General features: G+C 39.2%; 3 protein-coding genes across 4 annotated transcripts; 2 read left to right on the top strand and 1 right to left on the bottom strand.

The window, feature by feature from the left end:
- The first annotated feature begins 208 nt into the window (after positions 1-208).
- On the top strand, positions 209-6,661 carry LOC121638596 (perforin-1-like). Of its 2 annotated transcripts, none has more exons than XM_041983463.1 (10): positions 209-571; positions 1,687-1,966; positions 2,053-2,132; positions 2,470-2,515; positions 3,559-3,701; positions 3,811-3,949; positions 4,043-4,123; positions 4,583-5,079; positions 5,168-5,261; positions 6,212-6,661. In XM_041983463.1, exons 2-10 carry the CDS (start codon positions 1,700-1,702, stop codon positions 6,419-6,421), a joined length of 1,557 nt encoding a protein of 518 aa, XP_041839397.1. In that variant the 5' UTR covers positions 209-571; positions 1,687-1,699; the 3' UTR covers positions 6,422-6,661. The 2 variants fall into 2 exon arrangements, with proteins under 2 accessions (XP_041839397.1, XP_041839398.1); XM_041983464.1 differs by having other exon boundaries at positions 567-571; positions 1,695-1,966.
- Positions 6,662-10,209: 3,548 nt separating this feature from the next.
- On the bottom strand, positions 10,210-12,151 carry LOC121638600. Its single transcript, XM_041983467.1, has 3 exons — positions 11,886-12,151; positions 11,443-11,725; positions 10,210-11,324 (listed from the first exon to the last, which is right to left on the bottom strand). The coding sequence occupies exons 1-3, from the start codon at positions 12,014-12,016 to the stop codon at positions 10,623-10,625; spliced, it is 1,116 nt and encodes a 371-aa protein (XP_041839401.1). The 5' UTR covers positions 12,017-12,151; the 3' UTR covers positions 10,210-10,622.
- A 1,315-nt stretch (positions 12,152-13,466) lies between these two features.
- si:ch211-14k19.8 lies at positions 13,467-25,281 on the top strand. Its single transcript, XM_041983462.1, has 11 exons — positions 13,467-13,876; positions 14,326-14,709; positions 15,070-16,944; positions 17,042-17,130; positions 17,252-17,310; positions 17,651-17,814; positions 19,035-19,200; positions 19,280-19,471; positions 22,970-23,191; positions 24,756-24,915; positions 25,002-25,281. Exons 1-11 carry the CDS (start codon positions 13,828-13,830, stop codon positions 25,074-25,076), a joined length of 3,435 nt encoding a protein of 1,144 aa, XP_041839396.1. The 5' UTR covers positions 13,467-13,827; the 3' UTR covers positions 25,077-25,281.
- Positions 25,282-27,226: the final 1,945 nt, after the last annotated feature.

Raw genomic sequence — 27,226 nt, 5'->3', positions numbered from 1 at the left:
ATAGTCAAGAAAATTGGACACACTTTCTAATAGATTTAATGGGAAAGTGTGTCCAAACTATTGACCACTACTGTACATTTCAGTGTGCAGTAAGATGATTTTCAAGTAACTGTTTGTTGGTGCACAGGGTCCATTTTCTTAGTTTTAACTGATTAAAAAAAGCATATATATATATATACATATATATATATGATAAATGTTACAATGTGAATTTCACATGTAATGAAATTCTGTCTTGGCAACTGAGTTGCTGATTACGGATGAGATAAAAAGAAAAACAAAACAAAGAAATAATGTTCACCTTTGTTCAAAACTATGCTTATCAGTTCTTATCAAGTACAAAGCTTCCACAAGACTTTCATTTATTCCAAGGCCATTTCCTTATACCCGGATATAGTAGGCCTTGGTGATCTATTTTATACCGCCCTTCTAGCTTCAGATTTAAACCCTCACGAGCTGTGATCCCCAGTTTGTTTTTGATCCAGTCCCATTTGGTCTTCACACTTTTCAGTTCAATTCCAACTACTGGGAGAGGCACAGCAGCAGCAACCTCATTCAACATTTGGAGCAGGTACAAACTCTTTTTAGATCCTTAATGAAAGGAGGGATGGTTTATTTAGGAAGAAATGCTGCCTGATGTAGTAGACAGCGAGCATCATTTAGGATTTATCAAAGTGGGAAAGAACCTGAAAAGACTTCAGATTCTTCTGGGTTTGTAATTTTACAGAAAGTTGATTAGTAAAATTTTGTGGATTTGTTAATATCAGACATTTGTTGAACTCTTTAGCTTGTCTCAGAGCTAGATAATATTTTTCAAAGCTCCCAGGTTGCACTGATAGTAGTCTGTTTAAATGATGCTTTCTAAACCAAGCAGGTGCATCTGATTAAGATCCATAGTTTTCCAGCAAACTGTGTTCATTTTTAACTGCAAATTCAATTTAATAAAACCTCATGATTAAGTTATTTTTCAGCTGCTGTCTGGTTGGAAACAAAGTGAAATCAGAATCTGCTCATTTTCTTGCATCACAATTTATTTTTATATACATTACTGCCAACTATCCCAATTATGATCACTTATGATCAGTAGTGTATGGTTTTATACTTCTTATGTCTAGCACAATAACATACAAAACAACAACACATGTACTGTGCAGGAAGTAAGGTGAGACATGTTTATTGCTTGTTGTACAAATAGCCATAAAACTACAATGCAGTCACCTGTTTTAAAACAGACAGGTTTTATGTTTGCAGAGTTAGTTAGTTCACACAAGTAAAATCACTGAGAAACCAGTGTCTGTGCACATGTTTCATCATTCTGCTCATGAGATGATAAACGTTGTAGTACCTATTGTTGACTTGGTTACCAAGTTCTAACAAACAACTTCTAACAAAGTGTACTTCAAGTGTTGTTCACCGTTCGCCCATTTCTGGCCGTCAATTGAAAACCTTCTTGTTTTCTGTAGATGTTCATTTTTAAATGTGGATTAAACTCTACTGAAACATGAGATGTCAGTGTACTTGTTGACAACTAATTTAACTCCTGGACCTATACATTGTGTGCTTGTTTGTGTTTACAGTCAGGCTGAAACATGATAAATTAAATATATACTGGTAAATGGAATAATACCTGTTTTTTCAGCTATTGAAATAATGATTATTTTTCCTTCTCTATGTCTTTGTCTTAAGTATTTTAGTGCCCATGATTCCAGCGATGGACTCCTGTTTAACTCCAGCCCTTCTCCTCCTCATCCTCTTTCTGTCCCCTGTTCTCTCCTGTCGAACTGGGAGGGACAGTGAGTGTGAATCTGCTTCCTTTGTACCAGGACACAATCTGGTGGGGGAGGGCTTTGATGTGGTCACTCTGCAGCGAAAAGGAGCATATGTGATTGATGTGAAGACCTACCTGACCCCAAATGGCACCTGTATCCTCTGCTCCAATCCTCTTCAAGGCAACAGGCTGCAGAAGGTAATAAGAAAGAAAGAAAGAAAGAAAGAAAGAAAGAAAGAAAGAAAGAAAGAAAGAAGTTATTAAATGATGGAGTTCTTTTTCAGGTGCCAGTTTCCGTGATGGACTGGCGTGCATTCAGCCGTTGCAGTGCTGATATCTACAGCAGTTCACACACCTCCGTTAGGTGAGGTATAATCACAAACTCACTCTTTGATATTCATGCTCAGTATTTTATGACATCATTTGGCACATAAGTGGATTAAAAGTTGTTTTCTTAAACATCTCAAGATGTTCAGCTAAGTAGTAAGTTTCTTCTCAACAAAATAAACTTTCATAAACATTCAAATAAACTGTGGTTATTTAAACTACTGTCTTCTTTATCCCAGGATCATTTCAGTTAAAGATCTAACAGTAAATAGTTTGGTTTTTGTTGTCAGTTGTAAATTCAAGCAATAAGAGGCAGAGGTTTTAAATTAAAAGTAAATACATTAATGAGTCTTTCCTTTAAATTGTATCTACAGCTCACTGATGAACACTTATACCTCACAGGACAGCAATGACTGGAAGGTAAGAGTCCGACCTTCTTGACTGATGCACATTTTTAAAAGAAGTTAATTTCATATGCAAGTTTTATAAACACCGAGTTATATTTACAACATGTTGTCATAAAATTGCATGTATATTGTTAAGAAAATGGGGAACCAATTATATAATGAAAACATATCTAATTATTAAAATGAAGATAAAGGTTTGTAGATATTATTCACAAATATATTACACTTGTAGATTTGTGTGTTTGTTTGGTTGAATATTACAAACCTGTTGACAAAAGTGTGTGAACTTTTAGTGTAAAGAGTTAATCTGAGGATCAAATAATCTAGTATTTTTATATTTTTAATTAGTATTACTACAGTAGGGTGTGTGTGGGAACACTGCTTTATTTAAAGATTAAGGATTGATTGATTTCCACTAGAAATGTGTGTGGAACGGTTTTTAGTAAGCAAACAAAAGGGATTTACAGTAACTGACACAAAAGTGGTTATAGAGGATTTAAATGGTTGCTTTTACATGTTCAAATTAAATTTGTGACCTTTTCAAAATCCCTGCATGTAAAAACCAGGTGTGTTTGCAAGATTCAAACACAAAAAACAGCATCTGTGAAGGCAAAGGTTTGGTTCTTAGGTTCTACTCATTCTTCATAAGCAAAAGCACTTGGTGCAAGCACATGGCAGTTCTGACATCAACTGGAATCTTCTAAAACTCTATAACAGGGCTATTCAAATCCATCCCATGAGGCCTGCAGGTTTTCATTGTTTCCCTGCTCCAACACACCTGACTCACAGTAATGAGTCATTGTGCAGAAGTACATATGCTACATAAGGAAACAATAAAAACCTGCAGGACTGCGGCTCCAGTGGGACCAGATTAACTAGCCCTGCTCTTAAGGGTTGACAAAAAGTCGAGCACCATAGTGATAGTTCAGAGTGATATTTACTATGTAGAACTGTAAAGAATATGATGATTTCATCATCTATGATGTATAATACTGTTATAAAATAGCCAAGCTGAAATATCTAACGTGAGTTTTTATTTTTCCTGTATTTGATCAGGTTGGTCTGGATTTAGATAAGTATGTGTCTGTAGGGCTGGATGTGGGAGGAACACGCTCCAGTGCGTACCAATTTTCTTCACAAAGGACCAGAGAGGATCGACACACCTTCAGCACACACAGGGTCACCTGCAGCCATTATAGGTGGGCCAGGAGTGCTTCTACTTCATCACATAAAGTTTAGATGTTTCAGTTTACTTTGCAAACCTCATGTCCCTTAAAATAACATGCTAATTAGTCTTTTTGTGTTTAGTTACCGTGTATCAACCAGACCACCCCTGAGCTCAGAGTTCACTAAGGATGTAGCCAGACTGCCAACACACTACAATTTTTCCACCAGCTCGCAGTACAATGAGCTCATACACACCTATGGCACACACTACATACGACAGGTTGAAATTCATACTTTTTATTTATTTAATTCATTAATGAATTAAAAAAAAAAACAACAACTTTTTATTTAACAACCATGAAATTAATTTTAGGTTCATCTTGGGGGACGACTGCGGCGAGTGACAGCTACACGGACCTGTTTGTCCACACTGAATGGGCTCTCCTCAAATGAGGTACATGAAGCACACTTGCCTAAAACAAAGACACCAGTTTATAAAAAAACAAAAAAGAAGCCATTTTTGTTTTTGTTTACAAATGAACAGCAATAGATGGTGGAATAGTGCATTGTGAAGGTAGTTGTTGGTTTCCTACTTGCAGCAGACTGTCATAGAAACACTGAACCCCCACTTTTCAGTCAGCTGTCATGAGCACTGATCTCAGCAGCTAAAGTTACTTAATATATAAAACAAATGCAGTGGCATGTAAATTTGAAGCACATCTGGTCACATCTGTATTTGAATGTGAGCAACAAAGTGAATAAAGATTGCAAAAGCTATCAGAAGTGAGACGTTATAATTGGCACTTTACATTCAACTTCCATTCTTTATTGTTGTAACTACTTACAAAAATCTAAACAATTGCATGTCACTATCCATCAGTAAATGCTACATTTCATTGCTTCTGTCATCCAGGTCCACTCCTGTTTATCACTGGGCATCTCAGTAGGCCTGGGGAAGTTGAAACTATCCAGTGTTCGAGAATCTTGTCACAAGGTTCTACAGAACCAGGATTTCTCTACTATGTACAGCTCTAGTCTCCATGAACACTACACACAGATCTCAGGAGGCAGTGGTTGGTTAGGGGAGTTTTCAATTACCCGTAATGACTCTCTGGGCTACTTGGATTGGTTGACCACCCTGAAGGATCATCCTGATGTTGTTTCGTACTCCCTTCGGCCAATGCATGAGCTTATGCCAAATATAACACAGAAGGCAGGGATGAAGGCTGCCATTGAGAAGTATTTGGAGGACAACGCAATGAAGAGTTCAGCTGAGGAACCCAAGTGTGAAGCATACATTCCTAATGTGGCTTACAACTGCTGTCCTATGAAGGCTTCGAGGGGAACATTGAAGGTGACCATCATCCGAGCCTGGGATCTGAAGGGAGATCTAACTGGCAAGACCGAGAGGTTGGTCGAGGAAGGGTCAGAGATATTAGCGATAAAGCAATTTTAATTAATCTGTTACTCCTCTTCTATTTTATTTTTCTATTCACAGCTATGCAAAGATGTGGTATGGTTCCATCTATCGCCGGACTCATATGATCCGATCAAACCATCCCTGGTGGAATGCTTATTATGATTTGGGCAAGGTCAGTAAATCTTCTCATTACAGATCTGCCCAAGAGAGCAATGAGAAAAATAATCTTGATTTTCTAATATTTTTTTGGTATACAAATCTCATTTTATGCCTATCAGTGTGTGTTATCTATGGTGTTTTTCAGAGATGCAACTAACAAATTGGGAACAAATTCTATGTTTTTATAACAAGCTGCCATTTAAAAATGGCTCTTTGCAAAGTTGCCTTTTATGTGAAGACACAACAATGATTCACCACTTGAGTTAGGTGCTTTTCATATGCTAGAATAACTCATAAGTCAGAATAAATTAACTGGGAAAAAAGCAGACAATGTCTGAAGATAAACAGCAGAAATTTTGCTGAAGACCACTATTACGAGAAAGCCCGGCTCCTTTGATGCAAAATATTAAGAAATGGGAGAAATGACTCAAAACTATTGCTCAACACTTTATAACAGGCTACTGCTATGACAATGACAACTGTAACTACTAATACTAATAATTATAATAAAAAAAGTCTTGATTGGTACTTTGTGTCCAGCAAAATGTGTATCATGTAAGATTAGAAACTAATACTTGAAGGAAGCAGTTAGTTATGATTTGCTCCAAAATCTCTGTTTAACTACATTCACTAAGTTTACACACAACATAATGGGTAACTGTTTATCATGTTGGTAAGCAGACAGAATACAGTTGAACACTTTCTGTTTTGTGCAAACTAAAGTATTCCCTTTGTAAAATGATAAAGATCTAAATAAAGATTAGATATATTTCATTATGTCTTTAAAAGTAAGATGAAATCAGATAAAGACTATATTTTAGGCACTGTGTAAAACACATGTTTTAAAACTTATGAACTAGCCCCACTGATTCTTTTATTCCTGCTTTTAAAAAATCAGTTCAACAGTTAAATGATAACACCGTAATAAACTTAATTCTAGTTTGTTTATTTGTTCCCATGAAGGTGGACACACATCTGGGTTTGAAGGTTGAGGTTTGGGATGAGGACTTGAAGTATGATGACCTCCTTGGAGGATGTGTGAAGTACTTGACCCGGGGGACACACAGATTCACCTGTCCAGCTAAGAGAGGTGGCTTTGAAGTCCAGTACACCTTGACCTGTGACTCTCATCTGACTGGAGACAGGTGCAATGTTTATAAACCATCTCCATAGCAACTAGATCAATGTAGGGAAGTGTTTCTTTTTAACAAAATGTGATATTGTCTCTTTTGATATAATGAAAAACAAGAGTGACAAGATTGATGACAGCTTGACCTTCCATATTTGTTAAAGCTTCAGTGAGCAAAGTTTAATAAAGTATAATAAAAATAATTTTTCCTCTTAACAGAATATTGTGAAGAATATAAACAACTCATATTTTGAATATAAATTATAGTAATCTCTGGGATACGCTTAGCAGTTTGCAAGTTTTTTAGATAAATTATATGAAATCCTTGTTTTGTTCATTTTTCTATGTCCTTCTCTTGTAAATAAAAATTATCATAACATGTGCTTCACGTCATCAATTTCCTCAACTTTGAAAAGGCCTTCTGTTACTAACGTACACATGTATTATAACTTATGGCCTAAGTTACCTGTATCTGTTCCCTTTATCATCCTCTTCACATTGCCTTGCAGACATATCCACCATGTTGATGGAGATGCACAAAACACAGTCAAAGATGCTGTTATAAAACAAAAGGTTTTATAAAGAAAGGCCATGCTGTCTTCCCTTATTTTAATTTAGAACATCATACACACACATCTTGTAATTAATCTTTAGATTATATTATATTATATTAGATTAGATTAGATTAGATTAGATTAGATATTCTTGAACCTTGCAGTTTTACATTTCAGGTTGGTTTTACACATTTCATGAATTGTGATTTGTGTAAAACCTTAAACTGAAACTGCATTTCTTCATGTTTTAATATGTTTAACAGTTTAATGCATTTGCTCTCATGACCACTAGAGGGCACATATTCTTTGAAGTAATTACAGGTAGCTTTTGACTTCATGAGTAAATGACCTGTGAGATCATACTGTATATGAGTGGATACAGTCTCACTGGTTGAACATTTTAGCATCTAAAGAAACATGAAAACCATGATAAAAGGAGAAAACATCTTTGTCTTTCCTTGGCTCAACCTGAAGCAGAATACCAAATTATTGGGTAAAAGTGTTTGCCAGATCAAATTAAAGGAATAGGTTAGAAAATGATTTGCTTGCTGGCAGACACATCGTTAAAGGAAGCATTGCAGTCAAATAACTGATAATGTGAAGCAACCAGCAAGCAATTAGCACAACAAACACACCAAAACATAGGCTATACACTTTAAAACCTGCAGTGTATACACATGTCAAGTATCCTTATCATAAAAGCACATTTAGTTTTTTTGTGCAGAAAAAAACAAACATTATTATTTATGAATTTAGATAATGCTGGTACTTATTTCATCATCCGTATGCCTATGTATCTGATATACATCCACACTATAACCCGCTGTCTACTCAGCACCAGACAGCAGTCATACACAGAAACAGCAAACTGAGATGTTTTGAGGACTTCCAGGGCAAATCCAAAGCTTTAGAATTGTGCTTATATCTGCTTTGGTTTGAAGAAATTAACAAAAGACAAGCTTGAGGTTAGTTTCTGTGCTGCCTTTTGACCAAAGTGATTTTTGGAGGAACTGAAAGAGTGAGAAAATACCTTGGTAATAATTTTGTTGCTTGCATGGAGTCACATCAGATCAGTGAGTGGTTCCAGAGTGGACATCCAGAAATGGTTCTGCTCAGGTCAGAGAGAAGCAGACAGATGTGTCCTGGACCACTTCAGACTGTGACCTGAGTGCCAGAGTCTAAATACATCCCCATTTTATCCTGAGTGCAATCTCACCTTAAATTACATTTACCTACAAGGACAGTTGAAAAAACCAGATCAAATCTTGAACTATTACTATAAAAACATGATTTAAGCTTGGTTATACAGGTCTTTATAGACCCCCTCATCAAACCCTGCTTTACTTTAATTTATTAATCAAACTGGACTGCACTGCGTTAAAACCCCACCAGTGCATCATTTAATCACTTATACACAAGCAACTACTGAAAAATTTAAGTCCAGTTCATGAAATATATGCTTTTTAAATAGTTTTTAGATTCCAATGTCACTTCAATAAAACTTTGCCTTTTTTTTTCTTTTTTTTTTGCGTAATTTCTCAAAGGTTATTGAAATTGTAGCCTACGCATGTGTATATAATGATCATCTGTGATGCAACCTTGACTCTGACCTATAGACTGTGTGCTGACCCTAAATCCAGCATGTCATGCCTTCTTTCAGACGTGCCTATGAAAAACCACTTCTGGAGGGCAAAAGGCTTTTTGCATTAACTGATCAGCACAAATCAAATTCAAGTAAAATTTCTTATAGCGGCCTCTTAGAGGCTGATTTGAAGAAACGGAAAAAAATATATATACATATTGTAACAGGTGAAAATTTATTACCTGACTGCGTGTCTTCTTTCCTTGACGATTTGAACAGTCAAAAGGCGCGGCATGGCTCAGTGGGTAGAGTGGTCATCCTGTAGCCCAAGGGTTGCTGGTTCGATTCCCCGCCCACTTCATGTTGAGGTGTCCCTGAGTAAGACACTGAACCCGTAATTGCTCCTTATGGTTCGTGGTTGCCTTGCATGGCAGCTTCCGGCATGAATGGGTGAATATGACGTAGATGTAAAACGCTTTGGGTAAAAGCGCTTTATAAGTACAGACCATTTACCAAATACAACAACTGTCCAGGATCTCATTTATTTCAGACAAGCACATAACCTAATTTACTTAACAGCTGCAGTTTTCAAATGTGCAAGTAAAGTATGGATAAATTAAGAAAAGGGTCCATTTAACATGAAAAGGGCCTAAAGACATGTTATAGATAGCTTTTGACGTGGCTTGAGTGTGTTATACCCACCAACTGGGGACATCGTCAAGTATTAATAAAATCTGGAGATCTGAATCCACAGTTGCATTTACCATCCCTGTAAAATGCTTTATTTGAAATATATAATCTTTTATTAAATAAAGTCGGTGTATGCTGGTAATTAAGATATTTTAACCAAATTACAGCTTTTGCATGATGTCTACTGATTGTAAAGGTTGTATAATGTACTTTATTATGGGGGGAGTGATGACATCTGGTTAGGATGCCTCCATGAAGAGCATTTACATGCACATTGCACACGGGGGAGGCCCCAGGGGAGATCTAGGACACTACTAGGACTACTTTCTTGGCTGGCACCAAAACAAGACAAAACAAGATACAGGTTCCTTGAAAAGCTCTGGTTACATAACAACCATTGCTTTATTTCTCGCCTCTGCTGCGCACAGCATAAACAAACACACGATCACTCACCAAACCAAACAAGCCATACTTCCTTTGGAAGCAGACCAGGTTCATTTAAAGCTGACCAAACAGTGCTAGTGTAAATGTATTGTGATCTACAGTTTCAAATTAAATATATAAGAAAAAAGTGAATGTTTTCTTAAAGTTATACCTGATTATTATATTGTTATTAGATCACCAGAAGTTTGTGTGTGCAACATTTACAGGAATCACTTGACAGAATTGCAATTACATATTCATAAATTTTCAAATCTAATATGTTTTACTCAGTGTAGACGTGTGTGGAAATATTCTTCAGCCTTATAAACATATTACCAACCCAACATACAGTTTTTCTCTATTGCTTAAACACATTTCACGATACTGCCCTCACTTTTCACAAAACTCTAAACACAAAACACTTTTCTAAAGCTACGTACACTAAACCTCACAGTTTCTTTTCAAAACCAACCCATCACACCAAAACAGTTGCTCATATGCTCAAAAGCAAACCCATCACACCAAAACAGTTGCTCATATGCTCAAAAGCAAACCCATCACACCAAAACAGTTGCTCATATGCTCAAAAGCAAACTCTGACACCAAAATACCACTCAAGGCCTGCAAAAATGTAAACACTACTGAGCATCATTAACCACATTACCAAAAAAATTGAAAGCACAATTTTCACAGTGTGAGACTGTTCTTTTTACAGTTTCACAACTGCCAGGATGCATTTGAGCAACCCTTATTTATTCTCAAATATGTTTTGGGCATTTTCTATAGATTTGTGCATTTCATGGGAATAGTTACATAATGCAGAAAATGCAGTAATATCACAACTCAATGCAAAAATGAGTACTAAACTCCATGGAGGATCCATTACACACAATAGATACTGTACAGTAACAATTGAGAACACAATGTTCAGGGTGCGATTTCTTTTATTACAGTACGTTGAAAATTGACACAGTATGTTGTATGTTGACACCGAAATCATGGAGAGGCATCACGTCGTCGGGCTGGGTCGGGCCACAGGACCTCATCAACGTCACAGGCAATATTGTCCATAGCCAAACAACGTGGGAAGAATGCCCTGGCATGCCGCACCCAGCCTTGGAACGCCTCCACAGCCACATCATCACAGGCCAGGTCCATAGCCCTGAGAAGGTTCTCTCTAGTGTAAGGTTGGCGGTCATAGACCTTCCACCGCCATGCTGAGAAGAACTCCTCTATTGGGTTTAGGAACGGAGAGTAGGGTGGCAGACACACATTAATGAATTGCTGATTGATGTTAAACCACTCTCTGACCTGGATGCTGCGATGGAAGCTAACATTGTCCCAGAGGATGACGTATATGGGAAGATCAGCTGGCCCAGGAATCTGCTGGTCGTGGTGATCTGCTGGCCGAGCATTCAGGTGGTCATTGTCATGCAAAACATCTCTGAGCTCTCCTAGGAAGGTGAGGAGACGCTCAGTGTTGTAGGCACCAAGTTCAGCATGCTGGTGGAGAAGCCCTCTAGAACTCATGGCAGCGCAGAGATTGATGTTTCCTCCACGTTGGCCGGGCACATCAACGATAGCTCTCTGTCCTATGATGTTACGGCCTCTCCTCCTCCTTTTTGTGAGGTTGAAGCCAGCCTCATCCACAAATATAAATTCATGGGGTCTGGCCATGGACTCCAACTGGAACATCCTCTGTGGAAACAAATAGCGTTTTCAGGTGTTCAGAAAGACAGTCAATAGAGCACATTACATTACGACAGTATAGTATTGTATGTAAAGTACTGTAGGCCATGGATTGTACTGTACTTACTTGCACATACTGGTGACGGAGGTGTTTTATTCTTCCAGAGTTGCGCTCAAAGGGTACCCTATAGGCCTGCTTCATTCTTACTCTCTGGCGCTTGAGGACTCTGTCTATGGTTGTCAGGCTGACATTGTCAATGGTCGGAAAGTTCAAATTGTCACCAATGATCCTCTCCCGTATCTCCCGTAGTCTGATCACATTGTTCTCCCGAACCATATCCACAATGAGGACCTCTTGGGCTGGTGTGAATCTGGAAGCCCTCCCACCTGCAAATGGCAATCTTTCAACTCTAGAGAAACAAACATAGTCATTTGGTCAGAAATGGTCCTTGCAGTACACACTTTTACTGTAACCATGATTGCACTTGTCTGTATGTAGGTGCACTCCACTATACTACTGTATACTGTGAATATCTAGTGTAGTGACTAAAAAACTACTACATACAGTACCTGTTGTGTTCTCTGAAGGCCCGAATAATGGTGCCCACTGAGAATCTGCTGAGGTTTGGTTGGACTCGTTGTCCCGCTTCGGTCATTGTCATGCCGTGGACAATGACGTGGTCAATGACTGTTGCTCTCATTTCATCTGTAATGAAAATGCGTTGTCTTGCTTGCCCTCCTTCTCCTCTCGCTCCTTGGCCTGCTCCTCTTTGGACTGCTTCTCGCCCTCCTTGGCCCACTCCTCGGCCCGCTCCTCTCCCTCCTTGACCTGCTCCTCTCCCTCCTCGGCCCGCTCCTCTCCCTCCTTGACCTGCTCCTCTCCCTCCTCGGCCCGCTCCTCTCCCTCCTTGACCTGCTCCTCTCCCTCCTCGGCCCGCTCCTCTGCCTCCTTGACCTGCTCCTCTCCCTCCTCGGCCCGCTCCTCTGCCTCCTCTGACACGAACTCCTCTGCCTCCTCTGACACAAACTCCTCTCCCTCCTCTGACACAAACTCCTCTTCTTCTGTCTTCATCATCCATTTTTGTTTTTGAACTTTCAGCAAACTGCACTGACTTATATAGGTGTGGTCACATCATTTGCAATAGGTGTTTTCAATTATGAGTCGTTGTGTTTACTGATTGGCACCAGGTATGTTCATTGTGTTCAAGTTTTGCTGATTGTGGGTAGCATTTTGCATCACATGAGCTTCACAATGCATATTGGAGCAGAGTTATATGCAAAATGTGTTTTAGCACGGCAATTTTTGTTTTGAGTTTTGAGAAAAAGGGGATGGGTTTTGTGAACAGTGTCTACAGGTGAATTGTGTTTGTGGTTGTGGCAAAAGGGGGGGGGGGGTTACTAAATGTGTTTAGGCAACTGGTCATTTGGTTTAGAGTACTGGGTTTTGTGTTTTGGCAATAGAGAAAAACTGTATTACTAGAGAGACAAGCCTGTCTTTCCTATACCTATACATGCCAATAGTAAAAGTAAGGCAAGGACTATTTATTTGTTTACCATCTATTAAATCCTTTACGCTGCTCCAGGAACCAATAATGCTGCTCTCTTCACTAACTGACCACATGCACACGTTCAGTCTTTGTGTATAAGCATCAAACTTTAAGTCTTCCATTAAAGGCTGGGTGTTTCTGGGTAAGGAAAACCCCTCTTCGTCTGGCTGCAGTAGTTTCTCTGCCCACGAGTGTGCCCATGGTGTGGTATGGTAAACATCATAATTTAGACAATAATAATGCATTAGTTATTCTTGTGACAGAAGAAAAAAAAGGAAGAAAAAAATCAGTAATGGTAGGCCTGCCGCTGCCCTTACAACTGATATCACCTAGTTGGAAACTAGATGTGAGGTATAGCGAATTCTAAACAGTTATTACAGGCCCATCATTTTCTACTGGCTGAGTGGAGTGGAAGCGTCGCATTAATGAGGTCTGGTTTGGGGTAGTGTTTTCCCTCTCTCCCAGTGGGGTTTTAGCGTAAAAACGCTAATGAACTGTCTCCTCATACATCCCCATACCTCCTGTGTTGGCTGTTTCCTGTGACGACTTTACGCGCTGTGTAAAAAAGCAGATCCTGCCGCGACCAATAGACTCCTTCCTCTCATCTTTGGAAATGCCGACTGACTTCAGCGACTACACGGAGCAGCCTGGAGGCGGTATTTAGCCTTCCTCCCCCTGCATCCACAAGTCCATCCATCCAGGACACTGTTAGACACACGTGTATCTAATTTAGGTGGCTGTGCGACGCGGCGCCTCTGACAGCAAGGCGGTTTCCCTTCAAAGAAATGAAAGAGGAAGAAAGTTTGTGACGCCTCCGCGTTTTGTTGGGATTGTCTGCGGAAAGACAGATCATTTGCGCTTTGCGCAGCTTGTGCCTCCTCATCCTAGCGTGCAGACACGGTGAATTTGATAGATCTGCATGGATTTTGGACTAAACGAGCCTCCTACATTGAAATGTCTCAACAATGGAAATGCAGCTCCACGCCTGTCTGTTGCTTTTTATCATCACAACAGGTAATCTGCTGCTAAACTCTGTTTTATACACATTTTACGCAAAACCGTTATAAAGCAGGCTTGATATTATACACAATTTAATTAATACCGCTTTATTTATCTTCAGAAAATATAAAATGCGTATATATATTATATGTTCTGTGCGTCTATCTTTTTATATAAAGGTCAAAGAAAGAAGGTTTATCGGAAAACCTGAATTGGGATTATAAATGGATTAAAGGTGGAGAACAATACACAAATAATAATCGATTATATTTTACCTATTTTAATTTTATTATATGTAAAACAAAAAAAATGATCATTTGAAAAATTCCCTTTGGTTGGTATTTCCTTCATTTCTGCTTATAAATGACCAAATTAACAAACTGATCTTTAATGCAGCAAAACAGAAATTTCAGGTTAATTATGTCCATGTATGACATATCTGCAATATTTGAATCTCTTCTCAGATAAAACATTGGCCTCCTCAAATCACCATTGTGGTGGAAGTGTCAGCCTGGACCAGGAGCCTTCAGGTCGTATCAGCCTCATTCTACCTGGACTTTTTACTGACACCAGCAGACCCAACCACACGAACCAGCCATCTGACGAAACTTTGCAGCTTTCAGTTTGCACTTGGATCTTAAATATTCCTCCGGGGAGAGTGGTATTTTTAAAGGCAGTGGAGTTAGAAAGGGGTTCGAATATATCGGTGCATTGTGCCTGGAACAAGGATCCTCAGGCCTTACAGAGTGGAGATACGGCTCTGCTGTCAGGCTGTGACAGAGATAAAGCCACCATCCGCTGGACAGGAGCACAGCGCTTCCCAAATGCTGTTCAGCTGGTTTATAATGGTGAGAAAACATTCATCAGTTACTTGTTTTAAACAGAATGACCTACTTGCCTTCCCCTAACCTGATCACGAGTGTTAGATCAAGTAGTTTTAATGAAATTTGTACCCCACTTGTTGTGGGAGCTGTTTTTGGTTACATGAAGGGTATTTTTTGTTGAGTTGAGGAACAGCAAGCTTATTTGGGCTGCAAGACATGTAGGTCCAACTGTTTTGAAAATATGTTGTGCTGTGAATCTGTTAGCTGGAAAGTGCTTATCACACTCTCTGTTTTGTCAGAGAAATGTTACGTTGTTGTTTCCACTCTGTCTCTCCCCACCCTGACTACCCTTCTCTGTTTTTGTGTTTGTTTTTGGTCATCCAGTTCAGGAAGATGAGAAGAATTCCTTGGAGGTCCACTCAACCCACCAACCAGACCAAGATTCAGTCAGTTGGTCTCAGACAGGAACCACCTTTGCTAATACCGCCACTGTTGCTCAAGAGATTTTGAGAGGCACAGAGGAGGGCAGAGGTCGCCTCGACGGAGGTTTGGTGTGGAGTTTTGGACCTCAGTCTGTGTCCAGTGTGTCCTTTCAGGACAAGGGACTGCTGCGCCCTACCTCACCCCAGCAGGGACTCCCTGACGCTGGGAGAGCTGATAGGGAAATTCTCCCTCTTCCTGAGGAAAAGCTAAACAATGGAGCGGATACATCTGGAGTTGTGCACCTCACTGATGATCCCACGACTGCCAGAACACACCCACATTTTCAGCGTGCATTTAGTGCAGACATTGTATCCAAAGCAGTAAACCCCACCGACCTAACCCTCTCTCAAACCGAGATGTCATGGACAGATGCAGCTGTCAGCCATTCCATCTCCATGCTTGGCACAGATATACACAATTTAACATCCACTCAGACTTCTCAACACACAGACAAACATACACAAACAGACCAGAGTGTTTCTGGCTCCAGCGTGATTCTCACCTCTTCTTCCCCTGAGATACCAACTTGGGAAGGTGATCCCAGCCTAATTCCACATGGCGGAGCTATTAGTCAGACTGAAGATAAACAACCTTTTTCTTGGAGAAGCCAGCAAAACACAGAGAGACTTAACCCTGGTCTAACCTCCACCACCACTTTGGACCCTATAAAATCATCAACCAAGCCTCTGCAACATGACTCAAGCAGTGGAAGTGCTGTGACTGTACCCACTACATTATTTTCACAAGATTCAAGCAGGACTCACTCACTCACCACCCACATCTCAGAGCTCGAAACTGCTGCCGGTGCTGTGGAGGCTGCTTCTGCTAATCCAAACACACGTCCAAGTGACTCATTCATTTCTGATGCTTCTGTTCAGACGGCTGAGTTTGAGCTGTCTGAAAAGCTTGAAAACACAGATGTGCCATCCACTCTCACTTATTCCACACAGAGTCAAACAAACTCTCCTAAAAGCACAGAAATCCTCAAACATTCAGCATATACATCCTCTCTATTGATGAAACAAAGCAACAAAGAGACACAAACAGCAACAGAAACTACACAGAACAAGTTCATGAGCTCATTCATTACTATAAACCCAGTCTCCTCCTTGTCTGAGATTACTAAGGATGATGGTCAGACATCAGGTTTCACTGGCTCTTTCTTTACACCCAGAGCATCGAAGGCAAGTAAAGTAGAAAACTCAACTTCCACAGCAACCACCGGGGAAACATTGTCGCCACTATTCACTCAGACAGTTTTACATGAGAGTTTAAAAAGCGATCCAGCAACTGTTCTTCCTTTATCGTCATTCAGTACAACCACACCTTCATTTACGCACACTACATTTAATGATAATACTCATACAACTTCAGCATACCCTGTCACTGAATCCTCCATGCACACAACCTTTGTGGACCACCAACCCTCACCCTCCCCTCAAATGCATCATCGCCTGCTTCTCCCGACCTCCACTGTTGTCTCTCCGACATATAAACAGCCGCAAAACTTTATTACTACCACATATACTTCTCCGCTCTTAACTATAAAATCGGATGATGGACAGGTTAAAGTACAGAAAGGGAATGAGTTTTGGCAGTGGTCATCCAGCAGCATGAAGGAAAACACTCCCACAGCTGGACCTTCACCAACCTTACATGTCAGCCAGCAGGACCATTTGGCACTCACTCCCTCTGTTTTAATGACCACTTCTACTTGGAGCTCCACAGAAAGTCCCATGTTCTACATTGTTTCAGATGAGCCTGCTGCCATACGAGGTATTGTACACAATGACTTTGTGGGGTTTTGTTTGTAATAAAGTATCTAAGCCATTTGTCCAGGCCTGTTTTGATGGAATTATTTGGTTCTGTCCAGTGGAGGCATTTGAGCTGCTGCTGCAGATAGTTGTAGAAGAGTCCAGATCGGCTATGATTGCTGGGTTAAAGGAAGATACGGCTGCCTGGGTGAGGCTTTGTGTACAAACACTGGGGAAAAGCACACAAATAATTATATAGAATTTTTTATATATATATATTTTACTTTTGACTATCAGCCTTTTCATACTTCTCACTTAATTTCTTTTAGGTGGAGCCGTACCTGCAGAGAGCCCCCGGCTTCACTAAGCTGCTGGAAGTCTGGAGTAGGTAGGGTATTTGTTTTTCATGTATTACAGTGAAGTTCTAGCCATGGACTTAGGAGTCCAATCATTCAACAAATGATTAGCTTGAGATTTGAAGACCTAAATGAATCAAATTAATACACAATCATCAGAGTAAAAGTAAAGAGTCTTAACATGATACATGCATGCTACGTTCAGTGACATTGTTGTGTTCTGGAACACATGCCTGTAAGCATGGTTGTTCTCTCTTGTTTTGTTGTAAAACAAAATAATATGACATTATATTCTGTAAAAACACAAACTGATAGAAATTCTTATCATTTTTAAAGTTTGCTTCATGTTCTTGTGTTCTGTCAATGTTGTAGTGGCCATGCAGTTCAGAGCCTTGTAGAGTTTAAAGCCAGTGGGGCTCTGCAGTGGCTCAGTATGACTGGATCCATGTCACTGTTAGAGCTAACAGGATTAGCTCAGGCTGTTCGTGAGGGGAGGACATTCAGAACATCTAAGATCACCAACATCACTCTTGGAGGTGAGTCAACACTGAAATGCAATATGATCCAATAAATTATACTGTCCCACTGAAAACAATTGTATTGGACTTAAATGCTGTACACATACAGTAGGCTACAGTTACAGGAAAAGATATAGGCTAATGTTGGTAATGAATTGCACAGTCAAATGACATATTTTACACACCCAGCAGTAATACACCATATATATATCACACAAGCTGCACTTCACACAAGTTAAATTGAGGTCAGGACAAAAAGAAATACATTGCCCAAGCAATTGATTACACACTGGTGGCTGATGGGTAATGCATAGTATGGCTACTGTTACTGCACGTTGTCCTGTTCATCTTTCCCTTCACCCCTTGTTATTACCCTACAGTAAACTCTCATATAAGGAGGAGAAAAAATTTTTGGAATTCGCTTCTTAACCTCCTTAATTACTTACCCCAGTTCCAGACAGACTCGTGTAACTGGGTTAGACTGACTCAATTAGCTCACAATCCAGTTATGAAAAATCTGATTATTGCACCTGGTCCATCCTGATATTTAATTTGTTACTGGGGCATGTAAATCATTTTACTGGTTTCTATGTTGTGTTTTGCCTAAAACAATAAGGAAAGGGCAAATTCACAGCACATGGGTGCTGTGGCTGCACTATAACAAAGAGGAACAAAGTCAACCCAGTCGTTTATTCTGTACTTCGTGCTTGTGAATAGCATGCATATAATGGCAGTACAAATAATCTAATTTTATAAAGAAGTTAATATGCTCCAAATGTAAACAAACTAAAATAATATTTTTTTTAATTTCCTGGTACACCTCATTATTCTTGGTGTTCCGTATGGTGTCTTAACACTGAAGTGCTTGCAGACACATTTAAAACACCATGAACAAGATATCACTGGTTTACATAATTGTACTGTTTTAATAATGATGGTAACAGATTTATTTCTACATACTTCATTCTGCTTTTTAAGGTACTGGTACTTTAAATAAAACTCTTCATTTTAAGATTGGTTGTACTTCTACCACACCATGGATCAGAGACTACAGTGGCAGTGGCTCAGGCTGCAGAGTGGGACGTCCAATAACTGGAAGGTTTGCAGTTCGATTCCCACTGCCCCAGTCATCTGCCATTGTGTCCTGAAGTGTCAGAGTGTATGAATTGGACTTAAGCAAGCAGGGAAGAATTGAAAGCACAATAATCTGTGCATGCTATCAAATGTCTTTATTTCAGGACTGCAGGGTGACGTGTGTAGCTGGTTGCTGCAGTGCCCTGCAGGCTATAAATGTATGGCCCGTCCTGGAACTGCTAACTACAGCTGCTCCTCGGTCTGTCGCTTTGACTACTGCCACCACCATGGCATCTGCACACATCATCCAGGTCAACTTCCAGTCTGCCGGTAACGCTGATAGAAAAAGTGTAACCTTCTGTTCATTGGAAATATTCTGAGTGTAAGTAGGATATTCTTTGTGTGTTAGTTGCCTTGTAGGCGATGACTTCTGGTACATGGGTCAGAGATGTGACATGAGGATGACTCGAACGAGGCTCGTGGGTGCATGTCTTGCCATCTTACTCATCATAGTGACTGTCATTGGCATTTTGGCGTTTTTGGCTGTACGACGCTATCGCACCATTCTGATCCAGGCCAAAGTGGACCAGACTCGCAGCAGGTACAAACCCAGTCAGTGATACACGATTAATAACAGCTCATTTCCCACACTGACAGCTTAGATGTTTACAGGAAGCTCTGGTACAAATGTTGAAAATGAAAACAATGGACTGTTTGATGAGCTGTTCCATGGTCTTCTGGGTGGATCATAAAATGTAATAAAAAGCTACATCTCAAATCAAAACGCACATATACACTCACTGGCCTCTTTATTAGGTACATTAGTAGTATTAGTAACGATTAAGAGGTTGGACCCTCTTTGCTTTCAGAACTGCCTCTTATTCTTTGTTGCATGGATTCAACAAGGTGTTAGAAACATTCATCAGACATTTGGATCCATATTAATGATGGCATCACACAGTTGCTGCAGATATATCAGCTACACTTTTATAATGAAGGTCTCCTGCTTCACTACATCTCAAATGTGGGACTGAATTAAGATCTGGTGACTTTGGGGGCCACTGCAGTACAGTGAACCTAAAGTCATGTTAAAAAAACTTGTTGTCAGGACAGTGCATTATCCTGCTGGAAGCAGCTATTACAAGATCCACTGCATATTTTCCTCTTTTTTTGGACCATTCAGAGGATTCTCTATAAACCCCAGAGATATTTGTACCTGAAAATCCCTGTAGATCAGCAGTTTGCCATACTCAAACCAGCCCATCTGGCACAAACAGCCATGCCGTGTTTAAATACACTTAAATCCCTGTAATAAAGTGTAACATAATAAACATACTCTCTCTCTCTCTCTCTCTCTCTCTCTCTCTCTCTCTCTCTCTCTCTCTCTCTCTCTCTCTCTCTCTCTCTCTCTCTCTCTCTCTCTCGCTATGTGTGTGTGTGATATTGAGAAAGGTTAAACCAGACCAGACAACCACAGTGAAGCACGTTTGTTGCAGTAATTGTAACCAGTTATGTCCACTAGATGTCAGAATCTTGCTGTGAAACCATGTACTGAGGGTGAGGATAAAGGCAGAGTGAAAAACTGCTTGAGAGACAGTCTGAGGTTAAGCTCCAGATGATCATGAATCCTCCATCCATATTTTTTTACTTTTTATTTATCACAGACATATACAATTAGGAGATAAGAACAACAAATTAAAAACAAAAGAACACGGGCATGACCCAATGCTCTCACATTACATGTTTTTCCTGTAAAAGGTAGTTAACGTATCAAACGTAACAAGATCAGACAGCTCCAGGTCATTTTGTAGCTTGTTCCAGTCTGATGGAGCAGCAAAACCAAAAGCTCAGTGCGCATGAGGGACAGACAGTTTGTAAAAGTCACAAGAGCACAGGGAATATTGACTTTCAACCCTTTGTAAATATATACTGTGTGATGTTCACTGTCATCATCAAGCCTTGTAGGGCATGGGTCTAGGGGCTCCGATGAATGTTTGAACAATTTTCTAAGACAGGCCTTTGTATTCCCGCAATTTATATAAAACACACACACACACATAAATGTTTTTGTTTTTTGTTTTTTTTTTTCCATTTTGAAGTGGTGCTACATTTGCAAGGAAAATGCATTTGTGGGATGGGCAGCGGCGTTAATATGTGGGTTGTGCCCATGAAAAACTTGCCAAATCCTTTCTGCCAAAGTGAAGCAATTTCTTCTGCTACTGAGTGTCTGTACCTGGGGTACCAGGAGCTCAAAAAACAATCAGATGCCTGATTGGCACCTGATTAGCAGCACCTGTAAGCCTGGACCCTGCAACAGCAGTCAGGTGTGTACTTTATTAATCCCATGAGGAAAGTTTCTTTGTCACAGCAGCCATCAGAAGTAATATAAATAGAGGAGCAAATATTAAATAAACACAAACAATATATGCAGGACAAACACAAATGAATAAATAGCAATACATACAGGAATATTATGTACAAATTATGATATGGATATAGTTAGGATACATTGTTATTGATAAGGATATGCACAATTGAAGGAGTTAAATGGCTGAAGTGGTTGAATAAAAAAAAAAGGAAAAAAGAAAATCTGATGTGGCCAATTGCTTAAAGCAATTTTCAGCTGGTGTTATGCTAAACCAAGTTGCAACATTATTTGGAGTGAGCCCTGGTACCATCTCCAAATTGAAGACTAAGTTCCATAAAATGGGGGGACAGGCCATGAAGTGGGAGTACCAAGAAGATGACGCCACAAAACCGTTTCCTCACCATGCCAGCATTTAGGAACTGTAGGCAGTTTTCTGCAGGTTTGCAGAGTGACAAGGCTGACAGCTGTCTACACAGAAAATCCAGAACAGACTGCACACAGCCAATCTCTGGTCTCATGGGCTGCCAGCATGCCTGCAGTGACTGCCTTTCACTATCAAACCTGTCTGCACTAGTTTCAGCAGCACATGCGCTAGAACCTGAACATGTGAGGGAATGTTATGTACAGCGATGAGTCCAGATTCTGCCTACAGCAGTTGGATCATAGGGTCAAAGGGTGGAGAAGTGTGACGTGGCATCACCCTCTAGAAAAACAAGATTTGTCATCATTGGAGGCCATCTCCATGAAGACAAACCTGCAGTCTTGACCTCAACCCTATTGAACACTTATGGGATCAGCTTGGGTATGCTGTTAATGCCAGATTGACAAACACAACCACATTGTTTGACTTGCAACAAATGTCAACATGCTACAAAGGCCCCTGTTATTAAATGAATAAACTGATAAATTGCCAAGATGTCTTGTTTTTGAGAAAAGTTCGTTTGTCCAGAGGTCTCTTCTCACAGTGAAATTCTCCAACCATATGCCTGTTCATGCTAACAAACTTTTTTAAGCCACTCTATTTTAGTGGTGGTGGTATTTTCCAATACTAAATGGACAATATCTCTGGCTGTATCATAAAACTGCTGCTGGTTTCAGGGCTGTGGCTGGATTTCAACTGAAACAGCTGCTTATAAGTAGAAGCTGTGAAGCTTAAATTGTTCAGCCTCGAAAAATATCACATGCAAAATTCATACAAAACAAATATGTTCTCTTTTTGAGATGATTGAATATCTACAATCAAAACATGTTCATGTCCATTCCTTTGTGTTGTTTGTGAAATTTCTCTGGCACAGAGCCTTCTCTGTGAAACATAGTACGTTCATTCATGGATCATGATGTCATCCATGGCAACAGTGTCTGCCCCTTTCAGTTTCTATGGAGTTCTTTGTTGCTTAATGAAACTCGCTCTCAAGAGCTCTGTGAATATTTTTATAAGAGGAAAGTTGAACTCAAGAACTTGTATCATTTACAATAGTCGCTGATGAATATCTTTAGAGTAAATAGCCACTTAGTCATGTCATCAGGTAATGACACACATTTTTAAGACTTTCTTTTTTTTTTTTTTTTTCAACAAATGTTTCTCAAGTAAGACTTTCAATTCTGGTGTAAATAAAATATGTAGATAGCCATGCTGTTATTAGTTTAAAACACAATACACTGAAGTGCATGTAAAAAACATTTTCCCTTGTGACTACTGTATGTAACCTCCATGATTTATTGTGTGTGCAGCTATCGCAGGTTCAACCATTTTGATGAGCTGTCAGGTCGATTCTGGTTGCGTTCGTGGGCGGGATCGGCAGATTCTCTGGACAATCCTGCCTTTATGCGCTCTGATGAGTTGCTGCATCTGCGGGCACTCGACCGCCCCTGCTGTTACCATGATGACACACTGTCACTGGCCTCTACTTGTCCCAGCCATGGAACACGCATCAATACAATCTACCCCCACAGGTAAAAGAATACCTGCAGCATCACATGTGAGCTCTCAGTCTTTGACAATGTTGTTGTATATTTAGTGACTCTGTAAAAGGTAAAAGTGTGTTTGACAGGTCTCATGAATAAAACTGTCAGTTTGCGGTTTATAGACAATATTTTAAGCTTTAGCTGAGCTTAGAGGTCCTTTTTGAGCAGTCTTCTTTCATGGGCTGCATATTCTTAGTGGCAGTTTTGGTCCTCTTCCAGAGTTCGACCAGATGGTTGTCCCTCCATTAGCTGAGACAGTTGTTTGTATGGGATTGGCCTGGAATCTGCAGTTGTGTAAAATGGCTCCAAAAGATTCACATTTAGTCATTTTGCAGAAGCTTTTAAAGAAACTGCCTTACCCATGAAAAAATAACATTCAAGCATTAGCAGTATTAAACTCTGGCAAAGTACTTAGGAACTAATTCTACTTAAGAGATTAGACTTTTTACCAAGTGTTTTTTTTTTTTTTTTTTTTTTTTTTTGCACAAAGTAACAGCAAGTTTGGTGTGTTTGGGTGTGAAATACACTTCAGATTTTTCTAAAATCAGTTTTGAGCTTTTCGGATTTCCCCATTGGGTTGGTCAGTTTAGCGAATCCTGTCAAAAGCCTGTTTTAAGGTTGGACAGAGACCATCTGAAGTCAGTGATGAAAAATAAGTGCAGTTAAGAGGCTTGGCGACATTTACAAACTTTTAGTATCATAGAAATTAAAATGAATAAAAAAACACTACACTTATCCCTTGAGTGAAAATGAACTAATATAAGCACGTAGTTATACATTTAAAAACTTTTATGTATAAATTGTAACTCACTTTCCACTCTGGCTTATTGATTAAATTTGTACAGTCAAGCTACACTTGGCTGAGGGACATTCAGTTAAATATTGGGTCTGCTGTTCATATACTTAAGTATAGTTTTTATTTTTTGTTTTGCCCGCTCATTTGTGGCTAGCTGCTCTTACACACTAACCTGCATCTTATCTTCATCGATCTGCCATTTGAAGCTAAATGGGATTACAGAATGACAAGAGTTTTGTCCTCATAAATGGTTCCCTGCTACTTGATGCAACACTGTAAAGAAAACAAAACACTTTAACATTGTGGGTCATAAACACAAAATGATAACCTACTTAAAGATCATGACACTAGTGTGTAATAATAATTTTAAATATTTATTAATTTATTGTTATAAAAATATTTTTGTAAAGCCTGTGACGGACTGGTGACCTGTCAAGGTTGTACCTGCCTAAGTGGTGCAATGAATGAATGAATGAATGAATGAATGAATTATTATTTGTAAAGCTTAAACTACAGCACTGAATGCTATGGGTACAATGATGAAATGTTTAAAAAAAATAAAAGTAAAGGCATGCTCAGGGAAAATTAAGAACCTGAGATTATGTCGCTGTTAGAATATTAGTCTGCCTAATAGCCCAGTGATTTGACATTTCTTTTGTATTTTACCTACCTGTACCTTGACCTATGAGTTGACTATTCAGTTCTGAAAAGTTTTATCTGTGTAAATAATCCCTTTGTCCTATATTTGCTCTTCAGCTCCCAGTATGGTTGGAGGGGGAGTGAGATGAGTATGGGGGACGGTGTGTTGGACTCGGGTAAGGCCAGTGACCTGTCAGTGTGTAGCTGGCCTGTTGAACCTATTCATTGGACTCCTTTCCCACTTCTGCAGCAGTTGGCTTCCCACAGGACTCCGACGGTGAGTGCATTTGGTGTGTTTGAAATATTAGTTGAGAGAAAATTTGAATCTGATATCATGACGTGTTTTTTCCCCTGTCAAACCAGGTCAGGGTGTCACGACCACGATCCTACTGTGAAGGCATGGAGCTGGTAGACATAGGAAAGAGTTGGACTGCTTGAAACTTATAGAAGCTGATCTGTTGTCTCATCATTGCAATGTAACACTTAAACGTTCCTGTTTTGCCAATAAAAGATGTGTTTTTGGTAATTAATGCCAGTTTTTTTTGTTTTAATCTAAAGTCTAAGGGTAACAAGATAATGTCTGATTGGCTTCCATGTATGGTACCGTTTTATGAAATGCTTAAATAAATGTGAATATAAAGTGTTTGACTTTTGTAATTTAAAAAAATGCTCTTGTGGGTTTTAACTTATTTGGCTAAATCATGTCTTTTTTTTCATGAAGTACAGGATAGACCATAAAACACAAATGCATATATTAAAGAAATTAATTTAATTGAACTTTAATTATGTGTAAGAAATTGTTTCTAATTTTATATGAAATTGAATCTGTTATGTGTGTGCAGGAAAGATAAAGTTACAAATGGCTCGCTTAGCTTAGCCACAAGTAAACTGAGTGCCTGGTTCTTCCAGGGGGGGAAAAAGTGCCTTTGCTTGTGAGTAAAATTATTTGGTTAAATTAATTTTTTTTTAAAAAATACCTTATCATAAAAACAGATGATTTCTAAGAGAGGTTATTAGCTAGATCATTTGTTTTCCTTTGTGACAATTGCCAGTCTTAGGTAAGGTCAATGAGATGTCAAGTAAACGAGGAGAAGACTACAACAGTCTAGCTAGTTGCTTCCCTGTTTTGGCTTTCTAAGCTAAATCAATGCATAAATTATTTCTTCATCTGTAAATTAGATAATAGACCATATCCATATACTTTTATTATTTGAAACTGAAAAAACACATTTGGGAAAATAGTTTAACATTCTATGTCTAACAATTTCCACTTTTATTTTTTACTTTTAGCTTGGAAGTGATGTATATCTGAATAATCCAACAACACTGAGGGAGTTTGACTTACAATGAACGCATTCACTGACATCTGGTCACTGAATTTCTCATTTTAAAGTTGGAAAATTAAACAAAAACTCTAATTTTAATTTCTTTCATTTGAATATATATATGCAACTTTTGCATTTACATAGTTTTATAAAGAAGCACCAAACTCAATAAAAAATTTGCTCAGTGAAGACAGGATCAGCTACTTCTGGGCCTCAGTTTAGTTTCTAATTTAATTGTGTAGATTTTTTATTTGTTATAACATATTCCATCAACACTGAGCCTAATATCGTGATCCTCCCAGACAGATGTGTGTACCTATGTTTTCCATCCTCATGGGTCTAAAAAGTCTTTCCAGCAACAACAAACAGGCTCAAAGCAGCAAGCAGAGTAAATATGTATTTATTTATTTATTTTCCTTGCTTGAATGAAACTAAAAAATGACTGACATGATTTGAGGGGCCAAGAAAGCAAGAGTGTTTCACATAACATCTTTCATTGTTCATCTGAACAGGCTCATGCATACACTGGACACTTCATCCTCCTCAGTATATATACTCTGTTGGAATGTAATGCCCTAAATAACTGGAAGAGACTGGTATGAAGTGAAGCAAGCAGATATGCAGACTGCATTTCAATTACACACATAGAGCTGTGATATGAAAAAATAAGTAAATGTGTGTTTAAAGGAGAGGCAGAGCACTGGAGAATGGGATAGCTGAAAAAGTGGGTAGAAGCTACCTGCTGGCTTCTTCCATATACGGTCTTAGAGCCGAGAACCAGGCCTGAGAGTTTCTCTGACTGTGTGAGTGAGCAATGCAGACGGGAGTGCCTATGTGCATATGCGTGTGTGTGTGTGTGTGTGTGTGTATTTGTGAGTTGTAATGCATGTGTGAGTCATGTATGCTACTGGGTTTTGAAATTTCTCAGAAAATGGCATGAGAGTACACAGGAAACACTGAGACATCTCTGTCAAGAAAGAGTTAAGTACAAAATTTAAAAAGAGACAAAAACTTGTTGAAATGAAACCTAATTAGAACATAAATCAAAGATAGCAATATAGGAATTAACATTGTGGCAACAAATTTTCACAAAGCCACAAAACAGGCACAACCTTAAAAAGGGAGATTCATTCATTTCCTCAGACTGGTCACATGACCAGTGCATTCTTCCCCCCCCATGTGACACCCTCCAATATCTCCTTATATGGACGTCATCCAAAGGAACTCTTAAAGGGATGGTTGTCCTGCCCTGGGTCTAAACTT

The sequence above is a fragment of the Melanotaenia boesemani genome, chromosome 4 (genome assembly GCF_017639745.1).
Source record: "Melanotaenia boesemani isolate fMelBoe1 chromosome 4, fMelBoe1.pri, whole genome shotgun sequence".
NCBI lineage: Eukaryota > Metazoa > Chordata > Actinopteri > Atheriniformes > Melanotaeniidae > Melanotaenia > Melanotaenia boesemani.
The sequence above is the reverse complement of the archived record's forward strand: the minus strand, read 5'-3'. Positions and strand labels throughout refer to the sequence as shown.

Coding starts and splice junctions, on each gene's coding strand:
- LOC121638596 (XM_041983463.1), top strand. CDS start 1,700: ATGATTCCAGCGATGGACTCCTGTTTAACTCCAGCCCTTCTCCTCCTC. Junction 5,080..5,167: donor CTAACTGGCAAGACCGAGAG/GTTGGTCGAGGA, acceptor TTCTATTCACAG/CTATGCAAAGATGTGGTATG. Junction 5,262..6,211: donor CTTATTATGATTTGGGCAAG/GTCAGTAAATCT, acceptor GTTCCCATGAAG/GTGGACACACATCTGGGTTT.
- LOC121638600 (XM_041983467.1), bottom strand. CDS start 12,016: ATGAGAGCAACAGTCATTGACCACGTCATTGTCCACGGCATGACAATG. Junction 11,726..11,885: donor GCCTTCAGAGAACACAACAG/GTACTGTATGTA, acceptor TTGTTTCTCTAG/AGTTGAAAGATTGCCATTTG. Junction 11,325..11,442: donor TCCGTCACCAGTATGTGCAA/GTAAGTACAGTA, acceptor TTGTTTCCACAG/AGGATGTTCCAGTTGGAGTC.
- si:ch211-14k19.8 (XM_041983462.1), top strand. CDS start 13,828: ATGGAAATGCAGCTCCACGCCTGTCTGTTGCTTTTTATCATCACAACA. Junction 17,131..17,251: donor AGGAAGATACGGCTGCCTGG/GTGAGGCTTTGT, acceptor AATTTCTTTTAG/GTGGAGCCGTACCTGCAGAG. Junction 17,815..19,034: donor CACCAACATCACTCTTGGAG/GTGAGTCAACAC, acceptor TCTTTATTTCAG/GACTGCAGGGTGACGTGTGT.